General features: G+C 46.7%; 1 protein-coding gene across 1 annotated transcript in view; it reads left to right on the top strand.

Annotated features, from left to right (window-relative positions):
* DNAH11 (dynein axonemal heavy chain 11) overlaps nt 1–23,939 on the top strand; it is a 3,642,058-nt gene that overhangs the window by 3,491,039 nt on the left and 127,080 nt on the right. The window contains exon 77 of the mRNA XM_078663510.1: nt 3,637–3,756. Within this exon, the coding sequence (XP_078519636.1) occupies nt 3,637–3,756 (120 nt within the window). The remainder of the gene's footprint in view (nt 1–3,636; nt 3,757–23,939) is intronic.

Genomic DNA, 23,939 nt, shown 5'->3' with positions numbered 1-23,939 from the left:
AGGTGTGGGTTGTGGGGTTTATAGGAGTAAAGTGTGGGAAGACATTTATGTTGAAATAATTCATAATTAGTTTTAATTAATATTAATAAATTAATTGAAAATTGAATATGGAAATCATGTAATACATTTTTGGTGTGGGTTGTGGGGTTTATAGGGGTTAAGGGTGGGAAGAAAATTATTTTAAATTAATTTATAATTAGTTGATCATTAATAATAGATGATGGATAATTAATTAGGGTAAATGTTGAATTTTCTGTGTGTGTGTGTTTTAGCCTTATGGGGTAAAGTGTGGGGAGTAAATTAATTTTACTTACTTTATAATTAGTTGTTAAATACTATTAGTTTTTAAATTGAAAATACATTTTAATTGTCTACTTTGTTTTTTACAGTTGAATTTTAGCTCTTGGTTGTGAGGATTATAGGGTTAAAGGGTGGGAAGATAATTCATTTTTATGTGTTTTAATTTGTTTTTAAAATGTATGTAATTGATAATTAAGGTAAGTAGTAAATAACCTAATGTATGTAATAATTAATGTTTTTTATTTCTAAATAATTTTTAACTAAAAATATTTATTTGTTTGAAAAATATATATTTTTTTATTTAATGTAATATTTGTAGGTATTTGTCATAAGTATTTAACATTATAATATTTGTTTTATAAAAAATATATTTGTATTTTTAATTTTTAACATTTTTATATATTTTCTTGATTTATTGTATGTTTTAAATATGTTTTTGTTGTTGTTGATATTGTGTTTGTTTATCATTTTTAACTGACTGCAGTGGAAATTCTAATTTTTACCACACCACACCACACTTTTCCTACGATTGCACTGACTGGAGTGGGAATAGTAAATTTTATCTCTCCACTATCCAACAATTTCCCAACTGTTGCACTGACTCGAGTGGGAAAAGTAAATTGTATCACTCGGCTATCCAACATTTTCACTACTGTATTACTGACTGGAGAGGGAATTGTAAATTCTACCCCTCCGCTATCCAACACTTTCCCTACTGTTGCATTGACTGGAGTGAGAATAGTACATTGTATCCCTCCTCTATCCAGAACTTTCCCTACTGTTGCACTCACTGGAGTGGGAATAGTACTTTTTACCACTCCGCTATCCAACACTCTCCCTACTGGTGCACTGACTGGAGTGGAAAATGTAAGTTTAAATAGTTTAATGTTTTGATTCATAATAGAATGTTTTTAATAGATTCTTTGTTATTGGTATATGTGTATATATATATATATATATATTTATTTGTTACATTTTTATATAATTTTAAAATGACAAAATAAATTAAAATTTATGGTTTATTAATGGATTTAAAGTAAATATATATATGTTAATTGCTATATATGTGTTAAACTTTTTTTAATTAAGTTTAATTGTTATATTTGTTAAATGTATATTAAATCTATTTTTTTTTATTATTTAATATATTTAATATTTATTATAGTTTATATATATATATATATATATATATATATAAACAATATTTTGTACAACTATATTTTTTAGCAATATTTTTTCCGATATTTTTGTATTTAACATTATAAATATAGCATGTCAATATTTTTGACATTGATGTTCAAAACTCGATATTGTGGTATGGGGAAATTTTAGGTGTTGATATTCTGTCACTGAACCCTTTTGGGTTATGTCACAGACATTTATTTGCCACAGAACCTACAAGGTTTACACACTGTCGTTTTGGGACGTGACACATTTCCCTTGCAGACTGGCAAAAAATTGAATTTGGTGAAAAAATACTTGTCGAAGACAAGAAAGAAACTGACTTGAGCTCGTCTGGGTGGCGCCTATATGCAGCATGCTAGTCACTTCTGGAGTGGAGCGATGTTTGTGAAGAGCAGCACAACTCCACCTACCTGCGCGCAAGAGTACTGCTTTTTGAGTTTCCCAATTCAGTCTGATGACTGGGGGATTATTCACAAGGTGAGGAATGTGCAGTTAGATGCACACATAACAACTATTAATTTCTAATTTTCCTATTAGTGTCCAACGCAGAAACACTTTCATGTCTATGGTTGTCGCATATATGTTTCCACAAAGGCTGGAAGGATAATTTAGAGAAACCCTTCTAATACGAAGTTACTTGCGTAAGAGAATGGCAATAAAAGGTGTCGTAATATAACACTGTAAGTAAAGTTACAACAAAAGGCTAAAAATGACAGAGCATGACATTTAGACCATATTATTTTCCAGAATGAATTAACATATTTACAATAAGATACCATTTGAAGAAACATACCTTCTTCACTTTTACAAGACCAACATAGGTTATACACAGAAATATCAAACATCCAAATATGAACGGGAGTAAGAAGTAATTTATCATAAATGAAAAACAATTTTGAGCAATTTAAGTAGTTTGTTCCAAAATTGCACATCAAACACAGTTGCTTTTTGTACATTACCATTTCAAATCAAACTGTGAACATTTCATGGTGAAATATCATTAAGTGGAAGTTAATTTGAAGACCCTGATATTACAGTTGAAAGGGAGGCATGCAATAACATGTCGTTATTAAACTATTTGTTAGGAAATGAGCATGCGGTGTCCGATGCCTCAAAAGGTATCATGTAGGAACTTTTGCTTGATCTAAGAAACCCGCACCCCCTTTCCAGTCCTTCCAACAAAAGACTTCCCAGTGATTTTTAGCTATTTATTTTTCACCGATTATAAAAGAAAAGAATCATCTTAGGGAGGGAGGGAGTATTTGGGAATGCGGTATTTACGAGCAACAACATGTGTATACTTAAATATATGATTTTTGGGTAAAGCATGCCAATTAGACGTGAATGATTTCCTCAAAGAGAAATCAGCAAAGAATGTGTGTTTAAGTTTAACCCATAAAGGTGCAGATATGTTATCATAAAGGGATAAAAGTGCACGTGCTTGCCTAATGCATGCTTAGTAGATAAGGCATTGCATCCAAAAATGTGGGTGTTTGCTCTGTAATGCACCAGTAATAATATATTGAAGTAAAGCTGAGCAAAACACGTATACTCTGATAAAAGGGCAGCTTTCTAGCACAATAGTCTTACGAATATGTTGTTTTGCACCGCTGTGAGTAACTTTTCATAACTTTGTGATAGCGCAAAGTGGTAACAAACCTGGGCCAAAGTGTTAATCACAATGTAAACACAGGCTATGGTATTGATGTACTCTTGTGTTATAGCTAGCTACACAAGAAAGTTGTTTTTGCTTTCAGACATGGGGTAACATTCGTCAGACTACTTGTTCATTGCAAAGAACAGCTATGACCCTCGGATGGCTTTTGTGAATATGCACATCATATTGCATTGCAAAGCCAATATGCTTCGTGGTTTCTGTTTCGATGTGATATTCTTGCTGACTTGGCACAATGGATGTAGTTGAAGATGTGCTTTTCTGTGGGTATTTCTTCAAAGGTGCTCGAACAGCTTGTTGGGTCTGGTAAGTGCTGGGGCGTTGGTAGAGTGCAAAGATTAAGCCAAACAAATGTCAGTACCAGTGGAAGTGAAATGTGGTAAAGACCAGGTGTGTCAAACAAGGACATGTGACTAAATATGCATTGTTGGGCTGTGAAGACAAAATCATTGATTGCCTCTTTGTCTTGTCTCCAGGTTCCTTGGGAGGATTTGTGTTACCTGTTTGGTGAGATCATGTATGGTGGGCACATCACCGATGATTGGGACAGAAGACTGTGCAAGACTTATTTAGAAGAGTTCATGAATCCCGCAATGGTAAATAGCAATACATCTTTGGCTTATTCACAGCAAAGCCCTGTACCTCTATCGAGTGCAATCCGTTATCATTGTAATTGTGGCATTGGTCAAATCATTGCAAGATAAAGCATGCTACAAGAGACGTGTGGCCCGTTATTATTGATGTCAGAGTGACTGCAAGGTTTGGAAATATGTTATTCTTTAGCCCGGGTAAAGATGGAGCCACATTAAAAAACCTTGTGATTTTTTATATTTCTCATTGTTCCTTCTACCCATGTAAAGTTCTTTCTCAAATGTATTTACTATCTCATTCTTCTTACTTCCTTTCGACACTTTTCTCCTCTTCTCATCTTCTCCAGATTCCCCTCCTACTGCACCACGTTTGTGTTTCACTTTTTGTCTTAAGTTTTTACATTTTACTTCCCTTTACCTCACATCTGCTTCTCTACATTCCCATTTTTCTTGTCTCTTTTTCTCCCCATTTTCCGGCACATTCTCCCCTGAGTCTTTTGATCATGTTCTCCTTTTCAGTTCTTTTCGACCCTCTCCATTTCTCTGTGATTCTCCCCTTTTACTTCCCTTCCTCTCACTCATTTCCTACTGCCTATTTCTTTCTATTTACCCTTCTCTTGCTTCACTTTCATTCCTATTAAGCTCCATACTCTTCGTTGTTACTTTACTATTCCTTTGTCTCCTCTGACTGTTGGGCCATCTAAAATCAGGTATAAAGTCCATTATGACCTATTCCACCTTTCTCCTCAGTACCATTGCTTATAGAGTACAACCAGCAAGTGAGTACAAATGTGTGATGGGAAAGGAAGTTAATTACATGATCCCTAATAAGTGAATAAGGGGCCAATCAAAAATATATATTACAGTAGCACTGTCAATCAAAGTCAAAATAGAAAATATCCAAATACGATCAGCCTTACAAAATAATAAACTTGCACAATTGCTGAAACTTTGTTCGGGAGCAAATATGTTACTTTACTTGGTGAACTACGAACCGATTGTTTTAAGATCTTTTGCAAAACAGAAAAGACGAGAGGCAGAGCAGTAGATTACACAGAGACAGCTCTTATAAACCTGCCACAGCTTCGACTGCCAAGATGATTATAACTCCTCCAGACTCTGATGCTCTTTTGATAGGCTTGTTGTTTAGTCTGTTTTTAAACCTCCAGTCATACTAACAAGCTATGCCAAAGCCAACATGTCTGACTGTAATGTGTAAACACACGCAAACAGCATCTTTTAGTCTGAATAGACGTGCCAGTGCAGCAGGCTTGCTGCAGACTTTGCACTGGCTTCCAATCCGCAAGCGGATCGCCTTCAAGGCTTTGACCTTGGCCTATAAGGCCCTCCATGCGGTTGGAGCAAAGTACCTCCAAAAGAGACTTGCATTCTACCACCCTGTTCGTTCCTTGAGATCGGAATTTTTGTTCTTGGCGGTGGTCCCGCGAGTGAAGAGAGCTCGCCTGGGAGGTCGCTCCTTTGGACTACTGGCGCCACAGTTGTGGAACTCTCTGCCGCTCACACTTCGGGGAGCCACCAGCCTACTTGCCTTTAGAAAAGGTCTTAAAACCTGGTTGTTTACCCAGTAGGCTGCATATATTTGGTTTGCCCTCTTTATCGCTGTCTCCTTCTTTTTTTTAACTGTGTTATGTTATTGTACTGTAGTCCTCCTTACTCAAAGCGCCGGGACACTCTTTTTGAGTAGCCGTGCGCTATACAAAAGTAAATATAACATAACATAACATAACATAACATAACATTAAAGCCAGTTGTCAATGTTCTTTTGAATCTGACCGGCCAGTACCAGAGTTGATTCCCTCCAATTCAGCTTGAGGCTGGCTACTCCAAAGGTATGCTGTTAGACCCGGCTGTTACAGCAGGTTTATCCAGAGACTTTATGCTTTGTGGCCTTCTGTTTCTGACCTGTTTTTGTTTGTTTTATGACTCTGGGCACTTCACCACTGCTGATCAGTGCTAAAGTGCATATGTTCTCCCTGTAAATTGAATGTATGGATTGGGGTTTCCATAATTGGGTGATTTGATTTACTAATCAGTCCCTAGTACAGTGCACTGTGTCTGCCTATGGCCTGTAAATCAAGTGCTGCTAGTGGACTTCCGCAAAACAAACAGTTGATGGACAGAATGCAGAACAATGTCATACATTCACCCCAGTACAGAGATCTGGGCCTAAATCCATCGTTATTTTGCACTCAACACCACCCCAGTTCAGACATGGCCATATGCAATCAGCCTTGACCCTGTGCCTCATGGGAACAGTCCAGCCCGAACTGCCAAGCCATGTCTTTCCTGGACCGGAATCAAGCATCCTAGGACCGGTTTCTGGCTATCAGCCGTCTTCAGCCAGGATAGCTTGACTCCAGTGGTGTGGAGAGCATAAGACTCACGTCTGAGCATACCCATCCCACTGGGGGTGACAAATGCAAAACCAACAGTTGATGGACAGAATGCATAACAATGTCATACATTCACCCCAGTACAGAGATCTGGGCCTAAATCCATCTTGTTTTGCACTCCACACCACCCCAGTTCAGACATGGCCATATGCAATCAGCCTTGACCCTGTGTCTCATGGGAACAGTCCAGCCCGAACTGCCAAGCCATGTCTTTCCTGGACCGGAATCAAGCATCCTAGGACCGGTTTCTGGCTATCAGCCATCTTCAGCCAGGATAGCTTGACTCCAGTAGTGTGGAGAGCATGGGACTCACGTCTGAGCATACCCATCCCACTCGGGGTGACAAGTGCAAAACCAACAGTTGATGGACAGAATGCAGAACAATGTCATACATTCACCCCAGTACAGAGATCTGGGCCTAAATCCATCGTTTTTTTGCACTCCACACCACCCCAGTTCAGACATGGCCATATGCAATCAGCCTTGACCCTGTGCCTCATGGGAACAGTTCAGCCCGAACTGCCAAGCCATGTCTTTCCTGGACCGGAATCAAGCATCCTAGGACCGGTTTCTGGCTATCAGCCGTCTTCAGCCAGGATAGCTTGACTCCAGTGCTGTGGAGAGCATGGGACTCACGTCTGAGCATACCCATCCCACTCGGGGTGACAAATGCAAAACCAACAGTTAATGGACAGAATGCAGAACAATGTCATACATTCACCCCAGTACAGAGATCTGGGCCTCAATCCATCGTTTTTTTGCACTCCACACCACCCCAGTTTAGACATGGCCATATGCAATCAGCCGTGACCCTATGCCTCATGGGAACAGTCCAGCCCGAACTGCCAAGCCATGTTTTTCCTGGACCGGAATCAAGCATCCTAGGACCGGTTTCTGGCTATCAGCCGTCTTCAGCCAGGATAGCTTGACTCCAGTGGTGTGGAGAGCATGGGACTCAGGTCTGAGTATACCCATCCCACTCGGGGTGACAAATGCAAAACCAACAGTTGATGGACAGAATGCAGAACAATGTCATACATTCACCCCAGTACAGAGATCTGGGCCTAAATCCATCGTTTTTTTGCACTCCACACCACCCCAGTTCAGACATGGCCATATGCAATCAGCCTTGACCCTGTGTCTCATGGGAACAGTCCAGCCCGAACTGCCAAGCCATGTCTTTCCTGGACCGGAATCAAGCATCCTAGGACCGGTTTCTGGCTAACAGCCGTCTTCAGCCAGGATAGCTTGACTCCAGTGGTGTGGAGAGCATGGGACTCACATCTGAGCATAACCATCCCACTCACGGTGACAAATGCAAAACCAACAGTTGATGGACAGAATGCAGAACAATGTCATACATTCACCCCAGTACAGAGATCTGGGCCCCTTTTGTTCCACTTTGGCTGTCATAAGTGTGGCAGGGTATGCTCAGACGTGAGTCCCTTGCTCACCTTGCCACTGGATTCAAGCAAGCCGGGCTGAAGACGGCTGTAATGCCAGAAACCGGTCCTCGGAAGCTTGTTTCTGGTCCAGGGAAGGCATTGCTTGGCAGTTCGGGCTGGACTGTTCCCATGGGGCACAGAGTCAGACTGATTTGCATATGGCCATGTCTGAACTTGGGTGGCAGAGTGGGCTAAAGAACGGTGATGGATTAAACCCAGATCTTTTGACTGGGTGTGAGTGTTTGATTGGTTCAGATGCTCCGTCCATCACCACCCCCTTTTGTACCGCTAGTGGGCTTCCAGCACTGGTTGTGCCGCCCACATAAGCAGCCTTTAAATGTACCTCATTCCTGCCATTGCAGTGCCTGTGTGCAGTCTAGTACTACCATGTCAAGTTGGCAAGTGCACCCACTTGCTAGGACCTAACCTTACCTGTTCCTACATGTTAGTCACCCCTAAGGTAGGCCCAAGGTACCCCTGTGGGCAGGGTGCAGTGTATGTGAAATTTGGGACATGCCCAGATGTGTGTGGAATGCCCTGATAGTGAAATACTGCCAATTTCTTTTTTTACTATTGCAAACTCCCCATCCCATAATGTCCTGATGGTGAAATACTGCCAATTTCTTTTTTTACTATTGCAAACTCCCCATCCCATAATGTCCTGATGGTGAAATAATGCCAATTTTGTTTTTCACTATTGCAAACTCCCCATCCCATAGGATAGAATAAGGAGTTTGCTTATAACATATTATACGCCTATCTACCCCTGGGAACAAGGTAGGTGTTAGAATTGGGGGTCTCTGGTTGGCACAGGTAGGTACTTGTGACAAGCAGGGACACTCTCCTCTAGTCAGGGCAAGGGAATTACTCTCTCAAAATAACCCCTGCTCACCCTCTAGGCGGCGTGGCGCAAGCAGTCAAGGCTTATTTCAGGAGCGATGTAAGTTAAGCAGTTGTGACCACATACAGCAAACCCAGTGACAACACTACAAATGGACACCACACAGGTTTTATATCAAAAATAAGTTATACTTTATATAGAGTTACCAAAAGACCAATAAACGACAAAAAGAATCCACAGTACTATCAAATTTCAAGAGTTCAGGTTTAAAAAGCCTAGTTCAAGGTTCTGTGCGAGTCGGTAACCTTGTCCGGCTACAGCGCTGCTGAAAAGAACACAGAGTCTAACAAATCCAGCAGACTGCGGCGGTCCGGGCCCACTCAAATGTCGACAGACTCAGTCACAGTACCTTTTACTTGGGGAGGCAGACACGGACGTGCAAGCCGGTTCCGGTGATCGTCGCGTTGTAGAAAAAGAAAGCGTTGCAGGTCACGGTGTCCTTCAGTCACGGTGCAGGCTACGGCTCGTTGACGGAGTCGGTGAGCTCAGAGCTTGCGTTGTTCGAGGCAGACGTTGCTCATTGCGGTGCTTCCAGCTTTACGGTGCGGGGAACGAGCCGGAGTTTGGGAGCTGGCCTCGATCAGTCCGGACAGCGGTGCGAGTCAGGCGGTGCGTCGCAAAGCATGGAAGCGGTGCCCAACTCCGGTGCAGTCACAGGACTCGAAATCAGCAGCAGTGATCGCGTCGGTCAGGCCAGTTTGAATCGGTGTAGCGAGGCGTTGCACGTCGCGGTGTCCTTCCAGTCGCCGTGCAGGCTACGGCTCGTTGACGGGGTCGGTGAGCGCAGAGCTTGCGTTGTACGAGGCGGAAGTTGCTGGGTGTGGTGCCTACAGGACACCGGACCGGTCGTGAGAGTCGGTCACAGCTCCCTGCCTCTGTAGCCACTTGTTTCCAGCAGCATTTCACAAAGGCTGGTGAAGTCCACTGGTCCTGGGACTTCGGTCAGGGGGCAAGCTCTCTTCCAAGCCCTTGGAGATCTTTGCACAAGTAAAAGAAAAGTCCAAAGTTCTTTCTCCTCTCTTTGGAAGTCAGGTAACCACTGCAGGCCAATCCCCCAAGCAGCGCTTCAGCTTGGGAATAGTCTCTCCTCAGTTTCTTCAGTTTCCTTCTCCTCAGCAGAGGTTTCGTCTTGTCAGTTCCAGGAATGATCTAATTTCATGGGCCCAGGGTCCCAATACTTATACCCCAAAATCCTTTGTTCTCTGAGGGGAGAGGGGCCTGTGCCCAGTTCAAGACAGTTCTGAAGCACTCTGTTTACCAGACTTCTCCTTCCCTTTCACAGCACAAGGCAGGCACATCAGACGCCCCACAGGAGGTGGAGCCAGCATTGTGGAAGGCAAGTACAGTCCTGGAGCACTTTATTGACAGTCTTCCTCATCTTCTTTCAGTGTGCAGGGCAGAAACATCAGACACACCACAGGGGGTGGAGCCAGCATTGTAGAGGGAAGCCCTAGCCCTATTCAGGTCCCAGGTGCAATGCCTCCCTACCATCTGGATGCAGATCTACCTATTCACCATCGGGCTGACTCAGCCTGTCTCCTGGAATACCCCAGTCCTGTCACACACAAACCCAGACAAGGAATACACAACGTAGGAGAGGCGGGCACAAATGGTTAGGCAAGCAAATACCTACTTTCTAAAAGTGGTATTTGCAAACACAGAATATTAAAATAAACTTTACTAAAAGATGTATTTTATGAGTCCAGGCATACTAAACTCGAATTTCTACCATGTTCTCTGAGTCTGTTAGGATTATAGAATGTAACAATTCTAACAGCCTATTCTGGCCTATGGAGAACAGGTAGCCTTGCAATAGTGAAAAACGAAAATGGCTGTAATTCACTATTAGGACATGCCACACACATCAGGGCTCGTCCTACCTTATACTTACAATGCACCCTGCCTATGACTTATAAATCAAATGCTGCTAGTGGACTTCCGCAAAACAAACAGTTGATGGACAGAATGCAGAACAATGTCATACATTCACCCCAGTACAGAGATCTGGGCCTAAATCCATCGTTATTTTGCACTCAACACCACCCCAGTTCAGACATGGCCATATGCAATCAGCCTTGACCCTGTGCCTCATGGGAACAGTCCAGCCCGAACTGCCAAGCCATGTCTTTTCTGGACCGGAATCAAGCATCCTAGGACCGGTTTCTGGCTATCAGCCGTCTTCAGCCAGGATAGCTTGACTCCAGTGGTGTGGAGAGCATAAGACTCACGTCTGAGCATACCCATCCCACTGGGGGTGACAAATGCAAAACCAACAGTTGATGGACAGAATGCATAACAATGTCATACATTCACCCCAGTACAGAGATCTGGGCCTAAATCCATCTTGTTTTGCACTCCACACCACCCCAGTTCAGACATGGCCATATGCAATCAGCCTTGACCCTGTGTCTCATGGGAACAGTCCAGCCCGAACTGCCAAGCCATGTCTTTCCTGGACCGGAATCAAGCATCCTAGGACCGGTTTCTGGCTATCAGCCATCTTCAGCCAGGATAGCTTGACTCCAGTGGTGTGGAGAGCATGGGACTCACGTCTGAGCATACCCATCCCACTCGGGGTGACAAGTGCAAAACCAACAGTTGATGGACAGAATGCAGAACAATGTCATACATTCACCCCAGTACAGAGATCTGGGCCTAAATCCATCGTTTTTTTGCACTCCACACCACCCCAGTTCAGACATGGCCATATGCAATCAGCCTTGACCCTGTGCCTCATGGGAACAGTTCAGCCCGAACTGCCAAGCCATGTCTTTCCTGGACCGGAATCAAGCATCCTAGGACCGGTTTCTGGCTATCAGCCGTCTTCAGCCAGGATAGCTTGACTCCAGTGCTGTGGAGAGCATGGGACTCACGTCTGAGCATACCCATCCCACTCGGGGTGACAAATGCAAAACCAACAGTTAATGGACAGAATGCAGAACAATGTCATACATTCACCCCAGTACAGAGATCTGGGCCTCAATCCATCGTTTTTTTGCACTCCACACCACCCCAGTTTAGACATGGCCATATGCAATCAGCCGTGACCCTATGCCTCATGGGAACAGTCCAGCCCGAACTGCCAAGCCATGTTTTTCCTGGACCGGAATCAAGCATCCTAGGACCGGTTTCTGGCTATCAGCCGTCTTCAGCCAGGATAGCTTGACTCCAGTGGTGTGGAGAGCATGGGACTCAGGTCTGAGCATACCCATCCCACTCGGGGTGACAAATGCAAAACCAACAGTTGATGGACAGAATGCAGAACAATGTCATACATTCACCCCAGTACAGAGATCTGGGCCTAAATCCATCGTTTTTTTGCACTCCACACCACCCCAGTTCAGACATGGCCATATGCAATCAGCCTTGACCCTGTGTCTCATGGGAACAGTCCAGCCCGAACTGCCAAGCCATGTCTTTCCTGGACCGGAATCAAGCATCCTAGGACCGGTTTCTGGCTAACAGCCGTCTTCAGCCAGGATAGCTTGACTCCAGTGGTGTGGAGAGCATGGGACTCACATCTGAGCATAACCATCCCACTCACGGTGACAAATGCAAAACCAACAGTTGATGGACAGAATGCAGAACAATGTCATACATTCACCCCAGTACAGAGATCTGGGCCCCTTTTGTTCCACTTTGGCCGTCATAAGTGTGGCAGGGTATGCTCAGACGTGAGTCCCTTGCTCACCTTGCCACTGGATTCAAGCAAGCCGGGCTGAAGACGGCTGTAATGCCAGAAACCGGTCCTCGGAAGCTTGTTTCTGGTCCAGGGAAGGCATTGCTTGGCAGTTCGGGCTGGACTGTTCCCATGGGGCACAGAGTCAGACTGATTTGCATATGGCCATGTCTGAACTTGGGTGGCAGAGTGGGCTAAAGAACGGTGATGGATTAAACCCAGATCTTTTGACTGGGTGTGAGTGTTTGATTGGTTCAGATGCTCCGTCCATCACCACCCCCTTTTGTACCGCTAGTGGGCTTCCAGCACTGGTTGTGCCGCCCACATAAGCAGCCTTTAAATGTACCTCATTCCTGCCATTGCAGTGCCTGTGTGCAGTCTAGTACTACCATGTCAAGTTGGCAAGTGCACCCACTTGCTAGGACCTAACCTTACCTTTTCCTACATGTTAGTCACCCCTAAGGTAGGCCCAAGGTACCCCTGTGGGCAGGGTGCAGTGTATGTGAAATTTGGGACATGCCCAGATGTGTGTGGAATGTCCTGATAGTGAAATACTGCCAATTTCTTTTTTTACTATTGCAAACTCCCCATCCCATAATGTCCTGATGGTGAAATACTGCCAATTTCTTTTTTTACTATTGCAAACTCCCCATCCCATAATGTCCTGATGGTGAAATAATGCCAATTTTGTTTTTCACTATTGCAAACTCCCCATCCCATAGGATAGAATAAGGAGTTTGCTTATAACATATTATACGCCTATCTACCCCTGGGAACAAGGTAGGTGTTAGAATTGGGGGTCTCTGGTTGGCACAGGTAGGTACTTGTGACAAGCAGGGACACTCTCCTCTAGTCAGGGCAAGGGAATTACTCTCTCAAAATAACCCCTGCTCACCCTCTAGGCGGCGTGGCGCAAGCAGTCAAGGCTTATTTCAGGAGCGATGTAAGTTAAGCAGTTGTGACCACATACAGCAAACCCAGTGACAACACTACAAATGGACACCACACAGGTTTTATATCAAAAATAAGTTATACTTTATATAGAGTTACCAAAAGACCAATAAACGACAAAAAGAATCCACAGTACTATCAAATTTCAAGAGTTCAGGTTTAAAAAGCCTAGTTCAAGGTTCTGTGCGAGTCGGTAACCTTGTCCGGCTACAGCGCTGCTGAAAAGAACACAGAGTCTAACAAATCCAGCAGACTGCGGCGGTCCGGGCCCACTCAAATGTCGACAGACTCAGTCACAGTACCTTTTACTTGGGGAGGCAGACACGGACGTGCAAGCCGGTTCCGGTGATCGTCGCGTTGTAGAAAAAGAAAGCGTTGCAGGTCACGGTGTCCTTCAGTCACGGTGCAGGCTACGGCTCGTTGACGGAGTCGGTGAGCTCAGAGCTTGCGTTGTTCGAGGCAGACGTTGCTCATTGCGGTGCTTCCAGCTTTACGGTGCGGGGAACGAGCCGGAGTTTGGGAGCTGGCCTCGATCAGTCCGGACAGCGGTGCGAGTCAGGCGGTGCGTCGCAAAGCATGGAAGCGGTGCCCAACTCCGGTGCAGTCACAGGACTCGAAATCAGCAGCAGTGATCGCGTCGGTCAGGCCAGTTTGAATCGGTGTAGCGAGGCGTTGCACGTCGCGGTGTCCTTCCAGTCGCCGTGCAGGCTACGGCTCGTTGACGGGGTCGGTGAGCGCAGAGCTTGCGTTGTACGAGGCGGAAGTTGCTGGGTGTGGTGCCTACAGGACACCGGACCGGTCGTGAGAGTCGGTCACAGCTCCCTGCCTCTGTAGCCACTTGTTTCCAGCAGCATTTCACAAAGGCTGGTGAAGTCCACTGGTCCTGGGACTTCGGTCAGGGGGCAAGCTCTCTTCCAAGCCCTTGGAGATCTTTGCACAAGTGAAAGAAAAGTCCAAAGTTCTTTCTCCTCTCTTTGGAAGTCAGGTAACCACTGCAGGCCAATCCCCCAAGCAGCGCTTCAGCTTGGGAATAGTCTCTCCTCAGTTTCTTCAGTTTCCTTCTCCTCAGCAGAGGTTTCGTCTTGTCAGTTCCAGGAATGATCTAATTTCATGGGCCCAGGGTCCCAATACTTATACCCCAAAATCCTTTGTTCTCTGAGGGGAGAGGGGCCTGTGCCCAGTTCAAGACAGTTCTGAAGCACTCTGTTTACCAGACTTCTCCTTCCCTTTCACAGCACAAGGCAGGCACATCAGACGCCCCACAGGAGGTGGAGCCAGCATTGTGGAAGGCAAGTACAGTCCTGGAGCACTTTATTGACAGTCTTCCTCATCTTCTTTCAGTGTGCAGGGCAGAAACATCAGACACACCACAGGGGGTGGAGCCAGCATTGTAGAGGGAAGCCCTAGCCCTATTCAGGTCCCAGGTGCAATGCCTCCCTACCATCTGGATGCAGATCTACCTATTCACCATCGGGCTGACTCAGCCTGTCTCCTGGAATACCCCAGTCCTGTCACACACAAACCCAGACAAGGAATACACAACTTAGCAGAGGCGGGCACAAATGGTTAGGCAAGCAAATACCTACTTTCTAAAAGTGGTATTTGCAAACACAGAATATTAAAATAAACTTTACTAAAAGATGTATTTTATGAGTCCAGGCATACTAAACTCGAATTTCTACCATGTTCTCTGAGTCTGTTAGGATTATAGAATGTAACAATTCTAACAGCCTATTCTGGCCTATGGAGAACAGGTAGCCTTGCAATAGTGAAAAACGAAAATGGCTGTAATTCACTATTAGGACATGCCACACACATCAGGGCTCGTCCTACCTTATACTTACAATGCACCCTGCCTATGACTTATAAATCAAATGCTGCTAGTGGACTTCCGCAAAACAAACAGTTGATGGACAGAATGCAGAACAATGTCATACATTCACCCCAGTACAGAGATCTGGGCCTAAATCCATCGTTATTTTGCACTCAACACCACCCCAGTTCAGACATGGCCATATGCAATCAGCCTTGACCCTGTGCCTCATGGGAACAGTCCAGCCCGAACTGCCAAGCCATGTCTTTTCTGGACCGGAATCAAGCATCCTAGGACCGGTTTCTGGCTATCAGCCGTCTTCAGCCAGGATAGCTTGACTCCAGTGGTGTGGAGAGCATAAGACTCACGTCTGAGCATACCCATCCCACTGGGGGTGACAAATGCAAAACCAACAGTTGATGGACAGAATGCATAACAATGTCATACATTCACCCCAGTACAGAGATCTGGGCCTAAATCCATCTTGTTTTGCACTCCACACCACCCCAGTTCAGACATGCCCATATGCAATCAGCCTTGACCCTGTGTCTCATGGGAACAGTCCAGCCCGATCTGCCAAGCCATGTCTTTCCTGGACCGGATAGTATCCTAGGACCGGTTTCTGGCTATCAGCCATCTTCAGCCAGGATAGCTTGACTCCAGTGGTGTGGAGAACATGGGACTCACGTCTGAGCATACCCATCCCACTCGGGGTGACAAATGCAAAACCAACAGTTGATGGACAGAATGCAGAACTATGTCATACATTCACCCCAGTACAGAGATCTGGGCCTAAATCCATCGTTTTTTTGCACTCCACACCACCCCAGTTCAGACATGGCCATATGCAATCAGCCTTGACCCTGTGCCTCATGGGAACAGTTCAGCCCGAACTGCCAAGCCATGTCTTTCCTGGACCGGAATCAAGCATCCTAGGACCGGTTTCTGGCTATCAGCCGTCTTCAGCCAGGATAGCTTGACTCCAGTGCTGTGGAGAGCATGGGACTCACGTCTGAGCATACCCATCCCACTCGGGGTGACAAATGCAAAACCAACAGTTAATGGACAGAATGCAGAACAATGTCATACATTCACCCCAGTACAGAGATCTGGGCCTCAATCCATCGTTTTTTTGCACTCCACACCACCCCAGTTCAGACATGGCCATATGCAATCAGCCGTGACCCTATGCCTCATGGGAACAGTCCAGCCCGAACTGCCAAGCCATTATTTTCCTGGACCGGAATCAAGCATCCTAGGACCGGTTTCTGGCTATCAGCCGTCTTCAGCCAGGATAGCTTGACTCCAGTGGTGTGGAGAGCATGGGACTCAGGTCTGAGCATACCCATCCCACTCGGGGTGACAAATGCAAAACCAACAGTTGATGGACAGAATGCAGAACAATGTCATACATTCACCCCAGTACAGAGATCTGGGCCTAAATCCATCGTTTTTTTGCACTCCACACCACCCCAGTTCAGACATGGCCATATGCAATCAGCCTTGACCCTGTGTCTCATGGGAACAGTCCAGCCCGAACTGCCAAGCCATGTCTTTCCTGGACCGGAATCAAGCATCCTAGGACCGGTTTCTGGCTAACAGCCGTCTTCAGCCAGGATAGCTTGACTCCAGTGGTGTGGAGAGCATGGGACTCACATCTGAGCATACCCATCCCACTCGGGGTGACAAATGCAAAACCAACAGTTGATGGACAGAATGCAGAACAATGTCATACATTCACCCCAGTACAGAGATCTGGGCCCCTTTTGTACCACTTTGGCCGTCATAAGTGTGGCAGGGTATGCTCAGACGTGAGTCCCTTGCTCACTTTGCCACTGGATTCAAGCAAGCCGGGCTGAAGACGGCTGTAATGCCAGAAACCGGTCCTCGGAAGCTTGTTTCTGGTCCAGGGAAGGCATGGCTTGGCAGTTCGGGCTGGACTGTTCCCATGGGGCACAGAGTCAGACTGATTTGCATATGGCCATGTCTGAACTTGGGTGGCAGAGTGGGCTAAAGAACGGTGATGGATTAAACCCAAATCTTTTGACTGGGTGTGAGTGTTTGATTGGTTCAGATGCTCCGTCCATCACCACCCCCTTTTGTACCGCTAGTGAAGTAGTGTGGCTCACTGGTTAGAGGCGGCAGACCCGAGAGCAGAGGACGGCCCGGGACCAGGGTTCGATTCCCGGCGCGGCAGGTTTCTGGACCAGGGTCAGCGGACTCGATAATTCTCTCGCCTCGGTGCCCACTCTGATCAGCGTTCACACTCGGCAACTCTGGGCATTAGCTTGCCTCATCTTCACTAACGGCCCCACCAGACCGCCGGGGATGCCTGGTCTCACCCTGGAGATACCCATTAAGGGACCATCTCTCAGGGAAGCCAGGAAGGGTTTCGCAGCGGTCGAAGCGCCTTGGGACCCTACGGGTAAGTAGTGCGCTATATAAATGCCTATACATTTACATTTACATTTACTTCCAGCACTGGTTGTGCCGCCCACATAAGCAGCCTTTAAATGTACCTCATTCCTGCCATTGCAGTGCCTGTGTGCAGTCTAGTACTACCATGTCAAGTTGGCAAGTGCACCCACTTGCTAGGACCTAACCTTCCCTTTTCCTACATGTTAGTCACCCCTAAGGTAGGCCCAAGGTACCCCTGTGGGCAGGGTGCAGTGTATGTGAAATGTGGGACATGCCCAGATGTGTGTGGAATGTCCTGATAGTGAAATACTGCCAATTTCTTTTTTTACTATTGCAAACTCCCCATCCCATAATGTCCTGATGGTGAAATAATGCCAATTTTGTTTTTCACTATTGCAAACTCCCCATCCCATAGGATAGAATAAGGAGTTTGCTTATAACATATTATACGCCTATCTACCCCTGGGAACAAGGTAGGTGTTAGAATTGGGGGTGTCTGGTTGGCACAGGTAGGTACTTGTGACAAGCAGGGACACTATCCTCTAGTCAGGGCAAGGGAATTACTCTCTCAAAATAACCCCTGCTCACCCTCTAGGCGGCGTGGCGCAAGCAGTCAAGGCTTATTTCAGGAGCGATGTAAGTTAAGCAGTTGTGACCACATACAGCAAACCCAGTGACAACACTACAAATGGACACCACACAGGTTTTATATCAAAAATAAGTTATACTTTATATAGAGTTACCAAAAGACCAATAAACGACAAAAAGAATCCACAGTACTATCAAATTTCAAGAGTTCAGGTTTAAAAAGCCTAGTTCAAGGTTCTGTGCGAGTCGGTAACCTTGTCCGGCTACAGCGCTGCTGAAAAGAACACAGAGTCTAACAAATCCAGCAGACTGCGGCGGTCCGGGCCCACTCAAATGTCGACAGACTCAGTCACAGTACCTTTTACTTGGGGAGGCAGACACGGACGTGCAAGCCGGTTCCGGTGATCGTCGCGTTGTAGAAAAAGAAAGCGTTGCAGGTCACGGTGTCCTTCAGTCACGGTGCAGGCTACGGCTCGTTGACGGAGTCGGTGAGCTCAGAGCTTGCGTTGTTCGAGGCAGACGTTGCTCGTTGCGGTGCTTCCAGCTTTACGGTGCGGGGAACGAGCCGGAGTTTGGGAGCTGGCGTCGATCAGTCCGGACAGCGGTGCGAGTCAGGCGGTGCGTCGCAAAGCGTGGAAGGGGTGCCCAACTCCGGTGCAGTCACAGGACTCGAAATCAGCAGCAGTGATCGCGTCGGTCAGGCCAGTTTGAATCGGTATAGCGAGGCGTTGCACGTCACGGTGTCCTTCCAGTCGCCGTGCAGGCTACGGCTCGTTGACGGGGTCGGTGAGCGCAGAGCTTGCGTTGTACGAGGCGGAAGTTGCTGGGTGTGGTGCCTACAGGACACCGGACCGGTCGTGAGAGTCGGTCACAGCTCCCTGCCTCTGTAGCCAATTGTTTCCAGCAGCATTTCACAAAGGCTGGTGAAGTCCACTGGTCCTGGGACTTCGGTCAGGGGGCAAGCTCTCTTCCAAGCCCTTGGAGATCTTTGCACAAGTGAAAGAAAAGTCCAAAGTTCTTTCTCCTCTCTTTGGAAGTCAGGTAACCACTGCAGGCCAATCCCCCAAGCAGCGCTTCAGCTTGGGAATAGTCTCTCCTCAGTTTCTTCAGTTTCCTTCTCCTCAGCAGAGGTTTCGTCTTGTCAGTTCCAGGAATGATCTAATTTCATGGGCCCAGGGTCCCAATACTTATACCCCAAAATCCTTTGTTCTCTGAGGGGAGAGGGGCCTGTGCCCAGTTCAAGACAGTTCTGAAGCACTCTGTTTACCAGACTTCTCCTTCCCTTTCACAGCACAAGGCAGGCACATCAGACGCCCCACAGGAGGTGGAGCCAGCATTGTGGAAGGCAAGTACAGTCCTGGAGCACTTTATTGACAGTCTTCCTCATCTTCTTTCAGTGTGCAGGGCAGAAACATCAGACACACCACAGGGGGTGGAGCCAGCATTGTAGAGGGAAGGCCTAGCCCTATTCAGGTCCCAGGTGCAATGCCTCTCTACCATCTGGATGCAGATCCACCTATTCACCATCGGGCTGACTCAGCCTGTCTCCTGGAATACCCCAGTCCTGTCACACACAAACCCAGACAAGGAATACACAACTTAGCAGAGGCGGGCACAAATGGTTAGGCAAGCAAATACCTACTTTCTAAAAGTGGTATTTGCAAACACAGAATATTAAAATAAACTTTACTAAAAGATGTATTTTATGAGTCCAGGCATACTAAACTCGAATTTCTACCATGTTCTCTGAGTCTGTTAGGATTATAGAATGTAACAATTCTAACAGCCTATTCTGGCCTATGGAGAACAGGTAGCCTTGCAATAGTGAAAAACGAAAATGGCTGTAATTCACTATTAGGACATGCCACACACATCAGGGCTCGTCCTACCTTATACTTACAATGCACCCTGCCCTTGGGCCTACCATAGGGGTGACTAATATGAAGACAAGGGAAGGTTTAGGGACTGGCAAGTGGGTGCACTTGCCCAGTCAGCATGACAGTACCAGACTGCACGCAGGTTCTGCAATGGCAGACCTTAGACACATTTTACAAGGCTGCTTCTGTGGGTGGCACAACCAGTGCTGCAAGCCCACTAGCAGCATTTGGATTGCACGCCCTGGGCACACTCAGTGCACTGTACTAGGGTCTGACAGTAAACCAAACCATCCAATCAGGGAACCACTAATCAATACATCCTTTTACAGTAGGGAGCACTTGCACTGTGGCACTGGACAGCAGTTGCACAGTGCCCAAAGCATCTATTACCAGAAGAACACATGAGGCAACAGCGAAAAATGGAAGGGAGACTCACGCAAATGGTGCCAGGTCTAACAGTAGGAAAATAAAGTTTGCTATGCCTGAACTCCGAATGTTAAAATGCATCTTTTAGTGAGGGTGATCTTTACATTCTGTGTTTGAAAAATAACACTTTTAGACAGTAGGTATTTCCTTGTTTAACCATCCAGTGTGCCTCTGCTAGGATGTGTATTGTCTGTCCGGCTTTGGAGTGACAGGGGCTAAGGATGTGCAGTGGCTCCAGAGAGTCTGGACGAGTCAGTGCTCGCCTGAATAGGCCTGGTCTGCATTTGGTGTGTAGGGAGGAGTAGCACCTGCACCTGAATAGGGCTGTGCCTGCCTTCCACAATGATGGCTTCACCCCGTGTGGTGTGCCTGGAGCCAGGATTCTAACTGACATTGGAAGTTGTTGTGCACTTGCAAAGTGCCCCCCAGAACTGGTTTGGACTGGGTTCAGAGCCCTAGGCCAGAAGAGAACAAAGAGATTTACTATAGAAAAAGAGGGACCCAGACTTTTAGATCAGTTCTGGCAATCAAGAAGGACATTTGCCATGGATAAGAGTCAGAGTAGCTAAGGAGGGATATTGCCCCTGTGCAGTTTGCTGTTTGGGGGTGGCCCACCGTGCCTACTTTATGCCAAGGAAAGGGAAAATGACTTTGCTGTTTGCTGTGTCCCCTGCTTGAGGAACATCTCCAAGGGCTTGAAACTGAGCTTGCCTCCTGTTCTGAAGTCTCTGGGACACAAATACCTCACCACCAGCACCCCTAAATTTCCTTGCTGGGAGTTATCACCTGGTAAGAGGTGCCTGCTGTTGTTTTGGACCTCTGGAGGCTGTTTGCCGCTGGGAGCTGCAAAAGTAACGCAACTACAAGAAGCACAACGCATCAGCACCTGTTTGTGATGCATCACCGAAGAAATCATCGCAGCGCCTGTCAGTGGCTCGAGAAATCGATGCACACCACATCGAGTGCACTGATCTCCGAAGTCCAAGATCACTGCACTGATTCCGATGCAAGGCCTGCTGTGTGGCTTCAAGAACCCACGCATCATCCCAGATCATCGCATCGCTTCGAGGCACCAAGTGTGTCGCATCATTGGAGGATGCAGTAAGAAACCGACACATCATCTTTCCACGCAGTAAGAAACCAACGCAATACCTCCTCACCGGTAAGGAACCAACGCATCCCCTCCCCTGTGCAGCAGTAAGAACCAATTCATCACCTCCCCTGGATCAAAGAACCAATGCATCACCTTCCCTGAGTGTAAGGAACCGATGCCTCACCTTCCCTCTGACCCGTTTTGTTTGTGTGAATGAGGCATCCAAGGTACTTTGTGTGAAAAGTGTCACATCTGCAATTTGCTTTGAACTAAACTATTTCTACCATTTGAAAGTCATATTTGTATTACTATATTGTGGATTTTTGCCGTTTTGGTATTGTTTGGTTTAGATAAAGAATACTTATTTTTCTAAACTGGTGTGGTTTCCATTTGTAGTTTTCTCACTGTATTACTGTATATGTTCACAAATGCATTACACACCGCCAAGCTACCAACGGGATGAGCAGGGATTATTTCAGAAGTATATCCCCCTTACCCTGACTAGAAGCAAGGGTCCCTATTTGGACAAAGGTACCTACCTCTGCCAACTAGAGACCCCCATTTCTAACATATGGCTTTTACTTTTTGTTCACAACATTGTAATACAATCCGAGTTGCCAATACAAAAGATGAATCTAATACTTAAATGATGATACATGGCCTTAGATTCAACTCAAGGTGAAAAAGATTATTAATGTTTGACTACCTTAAGAGGCAGCTTTTCTAATACTGGAGGAAGTGAGTAGAGAAGCCCAAATAACACTTAGTTCAGGACATAAATCACTCTATTAATATTTGGTAGGCAGAGATGGCGGTCAATGAAGCAGCAATATATTTATTTATCACTCTGAGTAGACCATGTCCCTGCAACAGAGTATACAATTTACAACCAAAGATTGGATACAGACACCAAAAATATTAATTTGAGCTGGGTTTAATCTGAAGTATTAAAAATGCTGTCGTCTACAGGAGGTGTTATTATATGCAAAGCTAGGCAAGTGATTATCCTGATCAATTCAAAGGACTGTTATTCCTCAGTAGCGGACTGCTTACTTTTAGCCTTTCCGTATTACAGCATTCATCTCAGTGTGGTCTACAGGGGACTCCAACAGTATCCCCCGGTCAGGACACCACGTACTGATGTCCTTCCCTCCAGGTCCGGCAGAGCCTGAACCTGGCCTTCCAACCCTGGGACTAAACCCTGCGGTTGATCCTTTGCCTGGCACGCCAGGACTCCTGGGGGCGCACACAACCTCAACCCTACGAGGGTAACAATTGACTCACTTGTGGTGTGACAGTCCACCTGGCTCGGAGCTCCCGCCCCGTGTCCACCTGACAGTGTGGGAAGACCCCCCAGGACAGGAGTGGTGTGATTATGGTCACCTCTATGAGACCCATCTCCCACTGGGGAACACAGCCCACTCTCATCCCTAAAAATGGACCTTCACGCCCTCCCACTGGGAGCGGCACTGCCAGACACCAGAACCACTGGAGCGCTGATTACAGACGCTTCACGTTCTCCTGACACTAGGAGCTCCTCCTCAAATGACCCACGAGTACAGGCCAGGCCCCTGGCCTGGCACTCCCAAGGGAACCCTCCAGGCCCTGAGACTGGGTTTCAGGCACCTTGGGACACAGCCCACACTCACTCCTTCTCCTCTGAGAAAGGATGTGAGCCCCTACACCCATCCCACAACACTGGGACCTAGCTGGACTACACTGAACCTCTTCCCCCACACAGGAACATAAGATACCTGAGCCACTCCTTTTGGAATCAATCCCTAATGCCTCTTCAGACCCTCCAGCACACAGCCAGAGGTCTGCCTCCTGTGCAAGCTCTCTGAGATCAGAGACCCCGCACCCCAACAGGTGTTGGCGCAACTCTGGAAAACATTTACTGAGCATGTGCTCTCTGGCAATCAGATTGAACAGCCCTTCAGAATCATTTGCCGCGCTAACCATCACCCATTTTTCCAGTGCATCTCTACATACATCCATAAACTTCCCCCAAGACTGGTGGAACAGTTTCCTACTGCCCCTGAATCTTAATCTATACCCCTCAGGTGTGACACCTTCCTCCCGGGAACTAGGTACCGTCTTCTGGGCTCTGGGTGTGGGACTCCCTGCACTGGACTCACGCTTGCTGCCACCACTGGATCCCACCCTCCTTGGTGAATCAAGAACACTTGAACTACACTCAGGGGATAACTGACCCTCCCGAGCTAGCTTCTCTCTGGTGAAGGCCTTCTCCGCCTCCAGCTTCTTCTCTTCAAGGACTAACTCCTTGAGACTCAACTCCTGAACCAACACTGCCTTTTTCTCCTCAAAGCCTCTCTGGGCCTGCCTGTGCCCGGCATCCAGCTGCGCTAGCCCCATCACTTGCTCCAATTTGAACTTCTCTAAAGCCAGCTGATGCTCCCTCTCCTCCCTCTTATCCACCCACTCCTCGGGGGACAGGGAAAGGGATGAGGCGCTGCCCCTGGCACTGGACCCAGCAAGGGACTCCCTATCTATGGGATCCTCACTACCTCTGGCGTCCCGGCCCTGTCATTTTCTTCTTCTTCTTCAGACTCCTTAGGGACAC

The sequence above is a fragment of the Lissotriton helveticus genome, chromosome 10, assembly GCF_964261635.1.
Source record: "Lissotriton helveticus chromosome 10, aLisHel1.1, whole genome shotgun sequence".
In the NCBI taxonomy this organism is placed as follows: domain Eukaryota; kingdom Metazoa; phylum Chordata; class Amphibia; order Caudata; family Salamandridae; genus Lissotriton; species Lissotriton helveticus.
This window is presented reverse-complemented; position numbering and strand designations above follow the sequence as displayed.